Raw genomic sequence first — 17,713 nt, 5'->3', positions numbered from 1 at the left:
GCAGTAAGATCCTCAAGAATATAAATAACTATATATAAATAAATATATAAATAAATAACTTGTCATTGTCTATATATATATTTCACTACGTCTTGAATGTTTAAAAATAAAATATTGACCTATTCACATTAGTTAGGATAGATGCCTTCATTGGTGGCTCTGATCATCCAGAAACTCCGGGGAAACAACATGATTGTGGTGCAGAGTAGTACACTTTACGAGTATTACTTGAATGCATCATGACACTGGCAACGAGCCTAGTCGGCTAACTTGGCTAATCTGATTTATCGTCTCGGTTAAGCGCCGTAACGTGAGTCGGGATTACCATATTTCGTTTTCCATACCCAGTGTTTAACGCAGAAGCTACCTGACATTAAGTAGCCACTTGCTTCCAGAATGGCATCGCTTGGGGAGCCCGTGCGGTTGGAAAGAGGTAAAGTTAATCAGCTAGCTAGCATTAGCTTAGAAATAGTTATTTGTTGTGATCCATTAACCGAGCTAGCTTAGCGTTAGCCTCACAGAGCTGGGCTTGTTTCTGACGGCAGGACGTTAACTGTACTTTATTGTTTAATATAGTACCATATTATCGTTATAAGCTAACGACGTCCTGCTGATAGACAGAGTTTATGACTAGCTAGGTAATGCCATATATATTCAAGTCGCTGAGCGAGAGTATCGGTCGTTTTTTCAGATAGCTAGCTCAGAGCTAACTGACAACATCCAGTCATAATCAGTGCACCTGGTTCGTTAAAGGTTCAACGTTTGTTGCTTAATTGAGGTTTCAGACACCTTTTTGCATTAGCTTGTTCATCAGCAGCAAGAATGGGCAGGAAATTGAATTGTTTTCTCCCTCAGTTATTCATTTAATAAAAAGCTGACATTAGTTTTTTATTTCAACAAGCAACCAAGAAAATGCAACCTAACTAACGTTACGTTAATGTTATCTTTAACGTCAATAAAAAAACAATGTGAAAACAATCTCTTTTTGGTGAAACTGAAATGTTGAAGGAAGTTGTAGATAATGTTTTAATCAGAACCAGTTAGCCTAGCAGGTAATTACACAGATTAACAGAATCATGACGTTTCTTCATCCTTTAATCGGACAAAATAATGCAAAAATATAAACGGATGATTGGAGGGAAAAGGCTCACACTTGTTTTTGTCCTTATGGTTTTTTTTGTTGACAGAGCAGCTGCTACTTTTTGCCCCCATCTCTCTGTGGTGGTAGAGACGAGTACTCTTATGTGAAACATAAAGTAAATTAACCTATATGTTAGTTTTGAAATGTACTGCTTTTAAAGGATTATCTTATTGTATATCTTGCTTTGAAGTGTTATGTATTGTAAGTTGTTCTACATCACTTTAAGAGTTTATTATTATTATTAATATTTTTATTTATGGTATATTAAAAGTGTTGTAAGACACGCTTCCTTATAGGGACAAAGTATTTATCATCAGAACAAATGTAGTGCAAGTCCATGATAATTCAATCGGAGACTAACTATAGACATGTTGACTGACAGAAATAATCAGTAAATAACTTTAGACATTCATATAGTGTTAACAACAAACATTTGCTAAGCTAATTCATAGTTTCTTGCATTTCAGCATTACACTGGTTCAGATTTAGTAGTGACATTAACACAGAAAACAGTCATTTTGAATGTCTCGATTTGCTGTGATCAATGAAAACCTTGACGGTGGTGTATATTTGTTCTTGTTGACAGATATTAACCGAGCTGTTGAACTGCTTGATAAGCTCCAAAGGACAGGGGAAGTGCCTCCCCAGAAGCTGCAGGCGCTGCAGAGGGTCTTACAGAGTGAATTCTGTAATGCTGTCAGAGAAGTGAGACCATTTGTCTTTATTATTTATAAAACACTTAACTGTGAGATGGCATTAGTTCACTTTTCTCCACTGGTGTTATACTAATGTGTTTGAAAAACAGGGTTTGGTTTGATGACTTTATGTTCACCGTTTGGAAATATGGCAGCTGTTGCTGGATTTGACCAAATATTGTCCAACAATGTCTCTTCAGGTTTATGAACATGTGTATGAAACGGTGGACATCAACAGCAGTCCTGAGGTCAGGGCCAATGCCACAGCTAAGGTATACCCAAGTCAAATAACATTTTTTTCTAATAAAAGGTGCTCTCGAGGAATACAATGCATTTGCAATGGTTGAATAACACCACTTTTTTTTCATTTATAGGCAACTGTAGCAGCTTTTGCAGCAAGTGAGGGACACTCACATCCACGTGTGGTGGAACTGCCCAAAACAGAAGAAGGTCTGGGTTTCAATATAATGGGTGGAAAGGAGCAGAACTCCCCTATATATATCTCACGGATCATCCCAGGAGGCATCGCCGACCGACATGGAGGCCTGAAGAGAGGCGACCAGCTTCTCTCTGTTAATGGGGTGGTACGTTCAATTCACCTTCAACATATAGCTGAGTTGAACTTCAACTTGAAACTGTTCATGTGTACTTGCCACCAAAGTTGGACAGAGGTGTCTCCAGAAATCAGGCAACCAATGTGTTTGTATCATCATGTCCCCTTGAATGCTAAAGTAGCACAAAGCAGCTATCAGAAGAACTACATCATAAATGTTAGAGTAGAGTTTTTGTTTTTTCAGTGTTGCTATGGAGCAATGTTTTTAAGAGTTGGTCCTCGATTTGTCAGTGGGGTACTCAAGCATTCCCCCGACACACACTCAGTCCTGTCCATGGTTTTACACTATTCCACCGATCAATAGTTGGTGGTCATAAGAATCATAGCCAATAAAGCGCCAATAAAGGCAGAGGGGAGAAGACTGCTAGGAAAGCAAATATGGATGTAAATGACAAAGGTTTCAACCTCTTCTGAGAATTGCCTCTAAGAATGATTCATGAGGAAGGGAATTGTATTCAACATGTTTTATAGGCTTCAGGAATGCAGGCAATATGTTTTGTTGAGAAACAGGGAATTTAAACAGTTATTTGTTTTTGGTTTGAACCCACACTTGCATATGTGCTTTAGTTAGTTTAATATTCCAGAATCAGCCACTAACAATCATCTAAATGATTTGGTTTACTGCTCAGTTTATTCAACTATTAAAATTTCCAAATTACAAATGTTTTTATGGTAACTTGAACCAGGCTGCCAAACCGTATGATAGTTTTATGGTCACTCCAATGCCAATAACGCATTGAAGTTATTGTTTCTTCCATTGGGTACCACATAACTTGTTTCTTCACAATTGCCAACTGTATATTGCCTTTTGGATTATGACGCTCTAAAAACAGTGGACTTTTACTATAGTTGTTATTCCTCTTGGTGTTAAAATCTTACAGCATGTTTCTGTGTCTTTCCCAGAGTGTGGAAGGTGAGCACCATGAGAAAGCTGTGGAACTCCTCAAAGCAGCTCAGGGCTCAGTGAAGCTGGTAGTGAGGTACACCCCCAAAGTCCTCGAGGAAATGGAGTCACGCTTTGAGAAAATGAGGTCGGCGAAGCGCCGGCAACAGAACAACTACCCCCAGTAGGATTTATCTGTGTTGATGCACAGCTCCCATGTCTCTCCTCCTTGAGCCTTCTGGCCATGTATTCTGGTCTCCCTTTCTTTTTCTTTTATCTCCCTGCCCCGAAAAATGCTTCACAAACGCGCTCAAGTTTTTAGTTTTTGTTCACATATACTGTATACTGTGCTTCTTCCCGTTTCTGTAGCATTTTTTAATATTCACCATTGTTACACTGGACACTACAACTCTAGACGAACATTATAATGATCATGATTGTCAGTGTAGGTGGTCACTCACACGTGTGCATTATTTTTGAATTGACAATTTGAATGCAACTCTGAATGCTTTTGAGACCGACTACACAATTCCTTCTTCTGGAAAGGTAGTGTTTTTTTATTCTTTTATCACAGCCACTACCAAGTGCCTCAGGGCAAACATGTTTATCTTATGTACTGTGTTCACCGTTACGTTTTTATTTTTAATGGTTTAAAGTCAAGTACTGGTAATTAAATGCTTGTGACAGGAATTACTAAATCCTTTGCATCTGTTATTCTCAAAGATCTGAATTTAGATAAAAACATGGTGGCATCTGTAGAAACCCTTTAATTGTGCACATTTGGAAGAGATGCAGTTTTATTGTTGTTGAAGGGAAGCTTTGGGGGAGTTTATAAAGGTTTGAATTAGTTAAAAAGAGACAGAGTATGATGGATAATAAGGGAAACCACTGAAAGGACACTTCAAAACTAAAATGATGGATTATCTATTTTTTTTTTTCTAGGCTTACATTTATAGTTTTCTAACGTCACACCAAGCTATAAAAAGCTCAGCAGGCACTGTAAGTGATGTAATGGGGTCTCAGCAACTTTTAATCTAAATTGCTGCCGCCACAGAGTCTCACATTTCTACTTTTAGTAAAGTAATAAACCTTCATAAGCAAATACCTTGCTGTTGGCATGACACAATATAAAACCTGTTTAGCTTCTGTTTAAGTTGTCTTGGCATAAATCAGGAATGTACTATATGTTGTGTTTTTCCTTTTCACCAGCACTGCAATCCAGTTCCTTAACATTTGTCTTTGGAATATCAAACAACCTCTTTGGTAATAATAATGCCAAATGTGAGCTTTCGTCATTGATTTAAAGAATGAAATGACTTATGTCGTTGTCATGGCTGATATACGGCGACTTCGTATTCAGACTTTACACCGTGCTTAGGGGATTGTGTTGTAAATCTGCTGCATTGGATTATGTTATGTTTGTGTCAGTTTTGTTTAACAATGTCTTGCAGAACAAAGGTGTTTCTTAAATGAAACATTCACTTAATTTGAACTTCTTTTTTTTTTATCCTGGTAGTAATTGACATCTTTAACTGGTGCTGGGATCAGATGTATAGAAACATTTCTTAGAATTTAAATAACTACTTCTTTTATGATGCTTTCTCTCAAAAACGTACTCCCATACTTAAAAATAATTTAGTAATATGTGATTTATTTCCATATCTTTTTGCATTAGTCTTATCATCACTTGGTCGTCTTTACTTCATTAAAGCCACCATTTGAATGGCACCTATGTACTTTGTATTTAATATACAATCAGCACAATATTTAAAAAATAAGAATACTATGACATTTTGTTACTGATTACTGCCAAACAGTCAAGTTCCTGACAGGCAGGTTTAAGCAGGCTAATGTCAAAATGGTGTCAATGACCCCCAAGATGCAGTATATGAAAACCTTCCTCACCAAGCTATAATATGGATGTTCCCTATTATAATGTGGACTATTAATGCTTTTAAAAACACCTTTCCTCATGGAGGAGCTCAAATCCTACACTGGTGTCTCCATGTGCAACATGTCAATCAAACAAGTCTGCAAGTAATGGTTTTCTTTGAATTTCTTTTTCATTTAAAACAAAAATTAGTATGAGACTTTTCTTTGCTTAGGAAAATGCATCTGAAATGTGGTCACCGATTGCCTGTGCAGCTGCTTTGGTGATGGAGTTACTTTTTCTTTTGGTGTTTTTGTTAAGTTATCCACCATCTCTTAACATGCATTGAGGGAACTAAATAACTATAATAATTGGAACTGAAATGGCATGCTCCCTGTAATCCAGTACTCCTTTAAGAAAAATGCAGAATTCTGGGACACGGTATCAAATGAAACAAACGCACTGCAAAAACTGAATGCAAAATCAATTATCTATGCACGGTCATTCAAAAAACTTTGGACATATCCTGTAATGGTGCATAACAGTTGTCATTTTATTGCAGAATGTTATTGGAAATTACTGCATTCAGGCTGTGTGGACAAATGTCTGTTTGGGAACGCTGCACTTGGACACATTGGAGTTAAATTATCTTATGAGACATTTACAGTGTTTGTAACATATTGATCACTGTCAAGTAGTTGCAGTGACAGTCTCCCTTTGACATTAGCCTTGCTATCTAATTGATGATGAAAGTGTGGTTAGCAATAGACCATTCCAGAGGCTACTGAGAGCAGACTTTTGTTTTGAGGCAGACCATTTAGCAGGAGAGTCTGGGTGTGCATAGAAGTCGCAATGTCCTAATATTGATTGTGTTTTATTAAACATTAGATCGCTAGATCCACTGCTTGCACACATGAATAGTAAATCAGGAAAAAATGTAATGAGACTTGGTGTTGATATTGCACAGTCACGCTCACCGCTGAATGTCACTGACCATTGTCTAACTTGGTTGCAACATTTTGTGATGTACCTTTCAACTTTCTACCAGGGTCCCTTGTCTATATATTGGAATGGTCAATAGAGTATTTTTTATAATAGCTTTCTTTTGATATTTTTCTCAATTTTTATAAGTGATTTTCCTAAAAACAAATCCCAGGAATTATTGGTACGTCCATTTTGACTGTACCAGGGCCATATCAGCAAAGTCTCTTGGACTGAGCTCTCCTGACGCTGGAGATGAACGGTCCTCCAGCAGCAGATCTCTCAAGTGATTTGTCTTTTCTTTCCTGTACCACGACCAAACTTGCAACATTTGTGAAAACTTTGATAATGTTTTGAAATATTGTAGTGTGTGCTTGTTTTGGAGTTTTACCTTTTAGGCCGTGTTGTTTTATGTTGTGTTCTGGATTCTTACCCAGTTTACTGTGTTGCATTGATGTGGAATGTAAAATGTTTTGATGTAGAATAAAATAACAGTTGGATTAAAGACAATAAATGCTTTCATATTTGACTTCTGAAGGTATTTTGAACGTAAATTATTTTAGTTTTTAGGCACAAAAACATTGTCAACAACCACCAAAGGCAGTTAAAAGATAGAGAGGGCACTTGTGATAATCAAATTCATAATCAAAACAATAAGATGTGCTATAGGCATGTAACATGTAAGACATGTCTGTTTTTATAGAAGACGCAATTACAGGCTACAAAATAGTCTTTACTCTTCGTTATAATTGTCATGTCTGACGCATACTGTAAGTGTAGATGTTTGACAGAAAATCTGTATCAAAAGCATGTACACGACACGCATCACATCAAATACTGTTGGAGGAATAGAATGATGCAGGAAGGAGTTCAATACCTGGGAGTCAGTCTGCATCTTTGAATTTCTTTAACTGTTTTTTGATTAGATGCCTGCAATAAGGTCTGTGGTTAGCACAAGCTCAAGAGATCTGAAAATGTTGCTATATGATATAAAATATGTCAGTAAATGCTCCCTGAGGAGCTTGAATGATGTGTATCCATGTTATTGTTTTCAAGTACAATTTCAGGGAACAAACATTTTAATATTGTTATATAAAAATAAAATATATAATACAACAATTTAATAATTTCAAATATATAGACATGAATAGAATACAAATAAAATATAAATCGAAATAAAGTTTAAATGCCATATTCAGATTAATATATCTTGCATTTCACTGCTTTTTTTGTATGTTGGTGTTTTAATAGAAATAGTGAAATAATAATAGAAGTAACCATGATGGTTTTCTGTATTTTCCCTTTTTTAGATATTATTCTACGTCTTGTGTATGAAACCATTGTCGGTTTGTTTAGAGGTTTACAACAACGCTTTGTGACTGCACTATAACATTTCAACATTATCTATGGATATTTAGTTTCTGGCAGTATAATATCGGTAAAAACACAGTTGCACAGTTGAAATGGAGGCCTCTTCTTTTAAAGCAGGCAGTTAAACGCTCAGCCCTAGAAACTAGTCCAGTGTGCACTACACTCTCTGGGACAGCAGGTGGCGGTGTACCTGTTTTCTGTCTTTTATTAAACACAAAGAAGAAGCGAGGTTTCTTCAGCCTTCATCGCGTGACGTAACTTCCTTTCTATCCGTGCTAACCTCGAAGTGAACACGCGTTCACCGTCTAGCTCAAGTGAGTGTATTTAAAGATATAATACGTGTATTTATCACGGGCAGAACACGCCTGCTATTGATATAAATGAGTACACCATCAACCCCAGTAGCTCGAAAGTGTTAAAGAGCGTGATTTTAACGATATTATTCAATTTTCCAACACCGCAATGTCTTTGGTGGCTAAGTTAGCTAATCGTTAGCTAACGTACCCGGGAAACCACCACATGCGTGGAAAAAAATAATTTCACACGTTTTAAACTAACGTTTGTCTGAGACTATCAGTCTTTCACTCCAGAGAGTTGATGCCAAGCTCTTAAAGTGGAGATCGCGCCGTCTGGTCTCAATAGATGCTCATGTTTGATACCCGGTTATATCTTTTTATTTATGGCCAAAAATTCAGCAGCTCGCTGTTTTGTGACCATGTCTTAATTATTCAACTCAAGCGTTTTGTTGTTGCAATCTAGCGTGTTATAGTATAAAGATTGGAAAAAATTCAAATTGGTAGATAATGCTGCTTGTCAGTGTTACAGTCATGTGCGGAGTAGATGGTTGGATCAGAAATGTCCGCAGCTGGTAATGAGCAATTATTGGTCTGGTTTTTGCTAATGATAATTTGCTTCAAGTACTTGAAGACGGAGTGTCAGTTATGGTTTTTGTGTTTAATGTCAATCTGTTGATTTAAAAAGTCTAAATATGTTGTAAGAATTTACTAAATGTATGATTTTAGAACTACTTAAACGCAGAGGTTACTTTAACTTATATTTTTATTTCAAAAACTTCCCAAACGTGTAGATGTTGTGTTTCTTGTCAGTGACGTCCATCTGCTCAGTGTTTGAACCTTCCTGGTTATTATTTTTGGCAGGATGCGTTACGTTGCTGCTTATCTGCTCGCTGCCCTGAGTGGCAATGACAAGCCTGCATCCAAGGATCTCAAGAAGATCCTAGAAAGCGTTGGCATTGAGGCCGATGACACACGCATGAACAAGGTACAGAACATCCTGCACTTCACTGTCTAATGTTGTGACTGTAGTTCTTGTACCAGCAGCTAGTCAGTGTCTTTGTGATATTAACACATTTTATCTCAACAGGTCATTTCTGAGCTCGCAGGCAAGAATGTGGAGGAGGTGATCGCCACAGGTCAGTGTTTAATTTAGATTACATTTTTGAAAGTTTTCTTAATGTCGTTACTGTAAAAAATGGTGTGTAACTATCTTTGAATCCAAATGTTGTATTTTCAGGCGACGGCTGCTATAGTATTACTAACTAAATTGCCCAATCATACCTAATGATGGCATACGATCTGACCGGTGTCTTGATTCTGGCTGCACAGTGTCAATGTTATCACTTGAGCTTATGCCTGCAAACGTGTTTCTCCTCAGGTTACGGTAAACTGGCCAGCGTGCCAGCAGGTGGTGCTGTAGCCGTTGCCAGCTCTGCGGCTGCTGGCTCAGGTGGAGCTGCTGCCCCTGCAGGTGAGCGTTGCAGCTTATCACCTTGTTTGTCACCATTAACGACGCTTGGCACACACTGCCTTGGCCTGCACCGTGTATGTTAATATGATAACACGCAGCCAAATCATTTAATCAGCAATAGTTTGACTATTGGGTCATTTTGGATAAACTTTTCAGCCTTTGCATATTTTAAAGACAATGATGTCACTTCACATTTATACAATTTGTCATGTAATGATACATGTTAAGGATTGCTTGAATTAATGGTGAGCGTAGATGTTTACAGCAGGAAATATAAAGTGCTTTTTGTTCCACAGCTGCTGCTGCTGAGAAGGAGGAAGAGAAGAAAGACGAGTCTGAGGGTTCCGATGACGACATGGGATTCGGCCTCTTCGACTAAACCTTTTCTGGATATTAATAAAATTTATAAAAAACGCCAAACTATCTGATTTTTTTTTTCCCTTTGCAGAATGACAGTACATCAAGTGATCCTGGTATTTAATAGTGTAGGAAAAGAAAGGTGTGTTGCTGTTGAGCTACAATGTGAGCTGCCTCTTTAAAAAAATGAATAAACAGCCACCCCTAACCAAGGTTTTTAATTGATTTTGTTTAGCCCAAAATCCCATTTTTGCCTCAAGCCTTTATAATCTGTACAAATACAACATCCTCTGTCCCAGGACTCGCATCAACAACACTTGGGTAACGAGAAGAAACTTAAGGGAGAGAAATGGGAGGATCCCTCTCGATGGCTAGAGGTGCAATGTGTCATGTGTACAGAATGAACAACATAACAAAGTTATAACACATTCGATACGTATAACGTCAATTATTCATATAATTAGTAAGCATGATGAAAAAGTTGCAACTACCAAATAAAAGCAACTGTGGATTTTGTAGAATACTTATAATAAAAGCAGTAATGGTATTGGCAATACTAACAGCAATGCAACTGCTAATGATAACTGCAGTAGTTGCCAGTCAGGACGCGGCCCAGATATAACTGATCCACCTGTGAGGCGAGAGCACAAAGACTGGAGAAAAAGCAGAGTTGGTAATCTGCATTTATGGGACATGAATTCATACAGGGAGAGGAGCTCAGTGTATCCTAAGATGTCCCCCAGCAGTCTAGGCCTATTGCAGCATATCTCGCCGATGGACCAGGGCAGCCCTAAGGAAGGTCTTAAACTAATCTTAAAGGTGGTGACTGTTTCTTAAGGATGTTTATTGTCATTGTAAAAAAACATACAACGAAATTAAGTTGGCAACTCAGTCAGTACAGCAGTAACAGGTAAAAAAATGTATAAAAAACATTTAAGACAGGACATTTAAAAATAAATAAAACATAAAACACAGGCAGCAATGGCTTAAAAGTGAAAAAGTGTTGTGTTGTCTATTTGTGTCCCCCCGCAGCACTGGGTGGTGAGGTGGGGGTGATGGAGGAAACCCCTCTCGGGGAAAAAGCTGTTCCTCAGCCTGTTAGTCCGGGTTTTAATAGTCCTGAATCTTCTTCCTGATGGCAGTGGATCAAACAGAGAGTGCCCCGGTGTGTGATGTCTTGTAGATGTTTCTGGCTTTCTTCTGGAGGCGGCCCGCATACACGGTGTCCAGGTCAGGGAGGGTAACTCCCACAATCCTCTGTGCGGTTCTAACCACCCAGGCCAGGTCCCTCCTGTTCTCTGCTGTGCAGCTGGAGTACAAACACAGTAAAGCACTGGCAGATGATGCTTTCTAATACACTTCTGTAAAAGTTAACCAGAAGTGCAGGGGGCAGGCCGGCTTGTTTCAGCTTCCTCAGGAAGAAGAGCCTCTGCTGGGCTTTCTTCACCAGGTGTGATGTGTTCAGGGCCCAAGTGAGGTCTTTGGTAATGTGGAGTCCCAGGAATTTGATGCTGTCCACACTCTCCACCTCCTCCCCACTTATGTAGAGTGGAGGGGGTGTGGTCTTCCTGGATCTCCTGAAGTCCACTATGACTTCCTTGGTCTTGGTTGTGTTCAGGACCAGGTTGTTGTCCGAGCACCACTCAACCAGATGTTGGACCTCCTGTCTAGTGCGTCTCATCGTTGTTTGAGATGAGTCCCACCACAGTGGTGTCGTCGGCAAACTTCACTATTTTGTTGGAGGAATAGATGGCCGAGCAGTCCTGTGTGAAGAGAGTGAAGAGGGCTGGGCTGAGCACACAGCCCTGAGGTGCACCAGTGTTCAGGATGGTGGTTGTCGATGTCAGGTTCCCTATCCTCACATTCTGTGGTCTGTTTGATAGAAAGTCCAGAATCCATGAACAGAGTGATGTAGAAAGACCAAGGTTTTTGAGTTTATGCACCAGTTTATGGGGGATGGTGGTATTGAAGGCCGAGCTGAAGTCAATGAAGAGCATCCTGACGTATGTGTTAGGATGCTCCAGGTGAGACAGGGCTGTATGAAGGGTGATGGAGACCGCGTCCTCCGTAGACCTGTTTGCTCGGTAGGCAAACTGGTGGCTGTCTAGATCTGCTGGGAGAACGTTCTTGATGTGCGATAGGATCATCCTCTCGAAGCACCTGGTGATGACTAGGGTCAGGATGATTGGGCGGTAGTCGTTTAGGCAGGTGACTGCAGACTTTTTCGGGACAGGGACAATGGTGGTGGCTTTAAGGGAGGTGGGGACTGCAGCTTGTTGCAGGGAGAGGTTGAAGATGTTAGTGAACACCCCTGCCAGCTGGTCACATGCTGTGGCTTCAGGTGACGGGTCAACAAATGTATTTAAAGCAAAGTGGCTTTGAATTAAAGACCATTGAGATTAATTGAAGATTCACTATATTTAGAAAAAGATATGTAGTCTTAGGGGTTGCCTTGAAAAATCCAATTACAAGATGCATTTATATGTTTTTTAGTGTTAACTGCAATCAGTGAAGTAGTGATAAACCTTGACTGAAGTTTTACTTTGGTCAAACCATGTAATTTAGTGCTTCCAATTCATGTGGTTCAAAGGTCAACATCCTGGATGTCAATTATTTACAACAGCATTGAAACCAACAAATAACATTAATTTCAATCGCTAGTGTGAATTCTTGATATGCATTCCTCCTCTTATTATTATCCCACGGCATCTCATAAAACCATTTCAATACAGTTGACAATGACCGAGTTGCTAAAATCCCACTTAAATGTATCCTCCTACAGCCGCTATGGGTACATTTGTTTCCTGTTTGAACAACACTTGCTTTCTGGTTAACACAAGGCCTTCACATCCTTGGTCCTACGCTGACTGGCAGGCCCTAAATAGACAATATCTCATAAAGGGATCTTGGGGGTGATATAAGACTTAGCTTACAAAAGATACTGTATCCTGCTCAAGGCAAGAAACAACCCCTTTTGTAGTTGTGTTAATCATATTACATATGGTCAAATACAGAACAGTGTGCTTCACTTTATTTTTTATTTTATTAAGCTAATTTTACTTTGTGACTGTAAACCTGGGAGTTTGGTGCCCAGTGACAGTTGCCTTGGTAATCTAACCTTGTGAAAGATTAAACTATACACTGTTACATTATGAACTGGTAACTCATGCAGTATGTCTCAATAGCCAATTAATCATGCGTGTGACTATAAAACTTACTTCATCGCCAACTTTTGCAATTTTCCAAAGAGCTGCGTGGTGTTCAAAGCTGAGTCAGCATGTCCGCTACGTGTGATTTTTATGTTGACGTCTGAGGATACAGGATGTTGTGTGCTGTAGATATGGTTAGGACTCTGCTTTGATATAAACTTGTGATTTGTGGCTCTACAAATAAACCTGATCCTTTTGTTAAACTCTAATGCTCCTAGAAGTGTTTCTTGTGCTGGAAGGCTCTTTTTAGAGTGTTATTGATACATTAGAATGGAAGCAGCATTTCAATGGTATAGCTTGTCACGATTGGCCTATTTTACCTGATTTATCTGTTAGATAGTTAAATATTGAATGTATTATATGTAATTCACCAATTTGATGTTTTCAATGAATATTCTTAATCAGCAAGTGATATAACTTAAACTCTCAGATAAATCTAGTGGTGTCAAAAGTAAAATATCTTCCTAGAAGAATATAAACATATACCCAGAAGTTTTACTTAAGTTAAAGTAGCAATACCACTGTCTAGAAATACTCATCAATACTGTATAATCTACAAGTACAATTACGGAAAGTAGTATTAAGTATTACCATCAAAATACCTAACAGAATTATCAAACGTACTTATTATGCTGGATGGCTCATTTGATTATGATTATTGCTGCTTTATGTGGAAATTGTGAAGCTTTTCTAGTTGCTTACTTTGTATTCATAATCTTAATCTGCAAAGTAACTATAAATAAAACATGGAAGTGGAGTAAAAAGTACAATATGTCCTTCTGTATTTGAGTAGAAGTTTAAAGTAGCAGAAAAGGGAATTACTCAAATAAAGTACTATAGGCCTACCTTAAAATGGTACTTGAGTTACTTTGCACCAGGACTGGTGGAGTAACTGTACACAGTTTCACACAATTGAAATACCCACATTTCGCAAAAATTGTATATCAGAAATGAACTTTACCACCACTAAAAAACCTCTGTATTTTAGTACAACACGCCGTAAACGCACGAGTGGCGGGGCAGCGCGTGGTCCAGCCTCCTTCCTGTCCCGCCCTCTTCCGAGCAGTGACGTCACGGCTCTTACCATCTGCTTATCAGTCGGTCGAGTCGCCAGCGGACAGTGAAGGTTACCTGCTTCAACAGTGCTTGAACGGCAACCTTTCAACTGTCTTCGGGCCCTATCAATCACCTTGATCAACAATTCATAACCTCAAAATCAAGTTTATTTTACCTTGAAACATCGGCTAGCTGAGATATCCTGAACACGTTTAGCTTGCTAGCTAGCTGAACCGTTTGTTTGTCGACGACGCGAGACCCTCGGGAAAGCCTTTCGACCTCCTCACGAGAAGACCCGCCACTGAAATCTGGTAAGAATTAATCTCGAAGCTTGTAGTCTTCTCGTGCGTGTGTTTAGCTGCCGCGGACGGACCCACGCCGACGTCTCCGTGGATGTGGGCTCAGAGTAAAGTGTCGTAAGCTAACGCTAGGTGCTGGTGCGGTTGTTTATCTCCCCGCCAGTGAGGCCTCGACGCATTTGGCTCGCGTGCTGCGCAGCGTTGATCTGTTGACAACATGATACACGACAACATGATACACGACAACATGATTCACTACAACATCGGACATGGCACACCATAAACAAAACGGCACGTTTAAACAGTCGGGGCTTCAAGTGTCCTAATTATTACGTCCATGCAAGGTTTGACGTTCTGCAACGTTATAGCTGTTAGATAAAATCAAAAAAACTCGTTTATATGATTTGTTGGGGGGTTTTTTTCCGGGGAAAATGTCTAGGTTTTTACTTCTGTGACAAGTTTCCTTTGACATAAAATGAACCTGGGTCGAACCCCGCGACACTGAGGTCATCGTTAGGTCTGGTGCAATGTGCGCAGGAAAGACGATACCTCCGACGGACGTTGAGCCCATCGATTGGCATAACAATTGTTATCTAAATTGTTTAACTGCTGAATATTGCTTCAAAACAGTAACGGAAATATTTTTTGTATTTAAAGTAAACTTACAAAGCCGTACCCAAATTAAAAATAATTTTCATTGTGCAAGACATGATTGCCTTGATTAACATATTATCAAAATGCTCATTATTTACAAAAAATACTCTAATTGCTTAAACTTTAAATAATATATATGGCATTATCACGTGTCTATTGTTGCACATGATTATGAGTCATACAATTGTCTCTTGTTTGTCTAAGGGTTTTGTTGCCTGCATTTCAGAACCATGAGTTCCCAGGTGAGACAGAACTTCCACCAGGACTGCGAGGCTGCAATCAACAGGCAGATCAACCTGGAGCTGTATGCCTCCTACGTCTACCTATCTATGGTGAGTAATAGAAGTGTTTAGGCTATTTAAAAAAACAGCTGCGTGAACAAAGATGAGCGGTAAACCCAGAGTGGGTGGCACTAATCGAGAGGAACTGCGTCTTATCAGTTATACAGGTGTCGGTTATTATCGAGAAGTGATTTGAACTCTTTGAACCTGACTGTATTGTGATCGTAACTGCTGTCCCAAGTGTGGTGATTGTGGTTGCCCACTGCCATTGTGTATAAAAGCCACCATCACAGCAGCCATTTTAATTAAGAAATAACTCGTCCACCCTGTGAGTGAGCTTCTAGGTTTGCCTGGACGTGGTGGTGCTGAGAAACAAAGTAAAGGTTGAAGTTCCTTTTATGTACAGAGACGGGGCATGGTGTGCATTGCCTGACTTTAAAGTGCGTCACTTAAAGCACAGCTTTCGCCTATCAACTCCACACGTGTTATAATGTAGGGTTTAAATCTCAGACATTCCCCTTGTTTCTCTTCACAGGGATACTACTTTGACCGGGATGATCAGGCATTGGCCAACTTTGCCAAGTTCTTCCGTAATCAGTCACACGAGGAGCGAGAGCACGCTGAGAAGCTGATGAAAATACAGAACCAGAGGGGGGGGAGGATCTTCCTACAAGATGTCAAGGTACAACCTCATATTTGATCGGAAGTATATTTTTGTGAAAATTAATTAGTTTTATGAAAGTTTTATCTTAAGAAAAAATAAAGTCAATTTCTGCGCTATCGTGTAGTGCATGTTGGGAGGGAAACGTATGGCCAAAAAGATACAAAGGGTGTGAATGCTGTGTGGCTTATCTTTTACCGACACAACAAGTTAAACTGCAAACGGCTTGTCGTGTGTCTGGTCATCGGCCTCATTAAGTGTCTCGCTGTTCTGACCTGCTTCGTATTGCAGAAGCCAGAGAGGGATGAGTGGGGCAGTGGAGTTGAGGCCCTTGAGTGTGCCCTGCAGCTTGAGAAGAGCGTGAACCAGTCACTGCTGGACTTGCACAAGCTCTGCTCCGAACACAATGACCCACATGTGAGTATTGAATCGTGGTTGCAAAGCGCTATGACTTTTTTCTTTCCCATGTATGTCACATTCTAAAGAACAACAATCCCAAATCCTTAAACTTTAAAATAACCATCAAGCATTTTGAGTGGAATAGCAAATCCACTGACTGATCCAGTTACCTCTTGCATACCCATAAGTATTACCCTGTTTCAGAAAATAAAATAAAAATTAGAACCAAGCGCTTTAGACATACACATCGGACCTCCACCTATAATTTAGAAATAGACATTTGTTCATTGCAATGAGCTGCACATTTAATGTTTGCAAGATGTGAAAAACATCCGACTGACTTTAATGTGGCCTAATTTGACTGTTTTGCAGTCCTTTAGTGAGTTATAGATCTAAGTGATCGTACCAATGGAATAGAATAATTACATTAGCGTCAATCCAACTCTTGTGTAACCTTTGCTCATGTTCATTTAAAAATATTTCAAAAGGTAAATAAAAACAAAACGGACAAATTCAGTGGGTGCGTTTTTCAGCTCTAATTTGATGTAACTTTTCATTCAGTTGTGTGACTTCATCGAGACCCACTACCTGGACGAGCAGGTGAAGTCCATCAAAGAGCTGGGAGACTGGGTGACCAATCTGCGCCGCATGGGAGCTCCTCAGAACGGCATGGCCGAGTACCTGTTTGACAAACACACCCTGGGCAAAGAAGGCAACTAAATCCATCCAAATTACATATACAAACGCTTTCTACATGTGCATATTTGTATCTTGCTTTAAATCCTTCTTCAAATATGAAGTCATCTGCATTGTACTTGCAAGTCATTTATGGTTTATATTAACCACGTTGTTGCCATCTACTCAACATGAGTTACTTCGCTAATCCCAGAGCTGTGAGCTATTCCATTCAAAGCCCACTCTTTTATCTTGCAATTCTGTCGGCGTTGCCTTCGTCATTACTATGCATTTGCTGTGTTTTATGCCAGACGCTGTTCCTCCAACAAAATAAAATGAACCCTCTGGATTCTGATAAGTCTCTTGCATCTTTTTTTTTAATTTTATTTTTGTATCTGACAAACAAAACTTGTCCATGGATGGTTAAAAATGGTACTGATTCGTTTCACTTCCATAACCTGAGAAAACATAACTAGGCAGTGAACTTCTATTGTAGGTTCTGTTTTTATTGCCAATGACTTGGTTTTTAAAGCTCTGGCTATTGGCATTGTATTTAAACTTATGGACAACTAAATGTTGAGACTCCAGACTGGTAATTGAGAAAATAATCAATGTTTACCTGAATGTGAAGAACATGACTACTGTTTTCCTCAAAGCCTGTGGTGTCCAGAAAATATACACCAAAAATCCCAAATAAGCAGCTGGACGTGAAACTAATTATGATCATCTGAAGTTCGTGTCTCGAGGCATTAGCAAACAGCCACTTGTCTCTTTTGTGTCAGTATTTCATAGACTCTTGTG

At 39.3% G+C, this 17,713-nt stretch overlaps 3 protein-coding genes across 4 annotated transcripts; all 3 read left to right on the top strand.

The window, feature by feature from the left end:
- Nucleotides 1–213: 213 nt before the first annotated feature.
- Nucleotides 214–6,705, top strand: lin7c (lin-7 homolog C (C. elegans)). The gene is made up of 5 exons (XM_034526887.1): nt 214–433; nt 1,728–1,846; nt 2,037–2,108; nt 2,211–2,420; nt 3,353–6,705. The coding sequence occupies exons 1-5, from the start codon at nt 397–399 to the stop codon at nt 3,518–3,520; spliced, it is 606 nt and encodes a 201-aa protein (XP_034382778.1). The 5' UTR covers nt 214–396; the 3' UTR covers nt 3,521–6,705.
- Nucleotides 6,706–7,743: 1,038 nt separating this feature from the next.
- On the top strand, nt 7,744–9,741 carry rplp2l (ribosomal protein, large P2, like). The gene is made up of 5 exons (XM_034527709.1): nt 7,744–7,868; nt 8,712–8,835; nt 8,938–8,986; nt 9,229–9,321; nt 9,618–9,741. The coding sequence occupies exons 2-5, from the start codon at nt 8,713–8,715 to the stop codon at nt 9,698–9,700; spliced, it is 348 nt and encodes a 115-aa protein (XP_034383600.1). The 5' UTR covers nt 7,744–7,868; nt 8,712; the 3' UTR covers nt 9,701–9,741.
- Nucleotides 9,742–13,959: 4,218 nt separating this feature from the next.
- Nucleotides 13,960–17,267, top strand: LOC117727392 (ferritin, heavy subunit). 2 transcript variants are annotated; one of them, XM_034527677.1, is made up of 5 exons: nt 13,960–14,254; nt 15,123–15,228; nt 15,713–15,859; nt 16,130–16,255; nt 16,799–17,267. In XM_034527677.1, the coding sequence occupies exons 2-5, from the start codon at nt 15,127–15,129 to the stop codon at nt 16,955–16,957; spliced, it is 534 nt and encodes a 177-aa protein (XP_034383568.1). In that variant the 5' UTR covers nt 13,960–14,254; nt 15,123–15,126; the 3' UTR covers nt 16,958–17,267. The 2 variants fall into 2 exon arrangements, with proteins under 2 accessions (XP_034383568.1, XP_034383575.1); XM_034527684.1 differs by having other exon boundaries at nt 13,968–14,254; nt 15,101–15,228.
- The last annotated feature ends 446 nt before the right edge of the window (nt 17,268–17,713 follow it).

The sequence above is a fragment of the Cyclopterus lumpus genome, chromosome 3 (assembly GCF_009769545.1).
Source record: "Cyclopterus lumpus isolate fCycLum1 chromosome 3, fCycLum1.pri, whole genome shotgun sequence".
NCBI classification, from domain to species: Eukaryota; Metazoa; Chordata; class Actinopteri; order Perciformes; family Cyclopteridae; genus Cyclopterus; species Cyclopterus lumpus.
The sequence above is the reverse complement of the archived record's forward strand: the minus strand, read 5'-3'. Positions and strand labels throughout refer to the sequence as shown.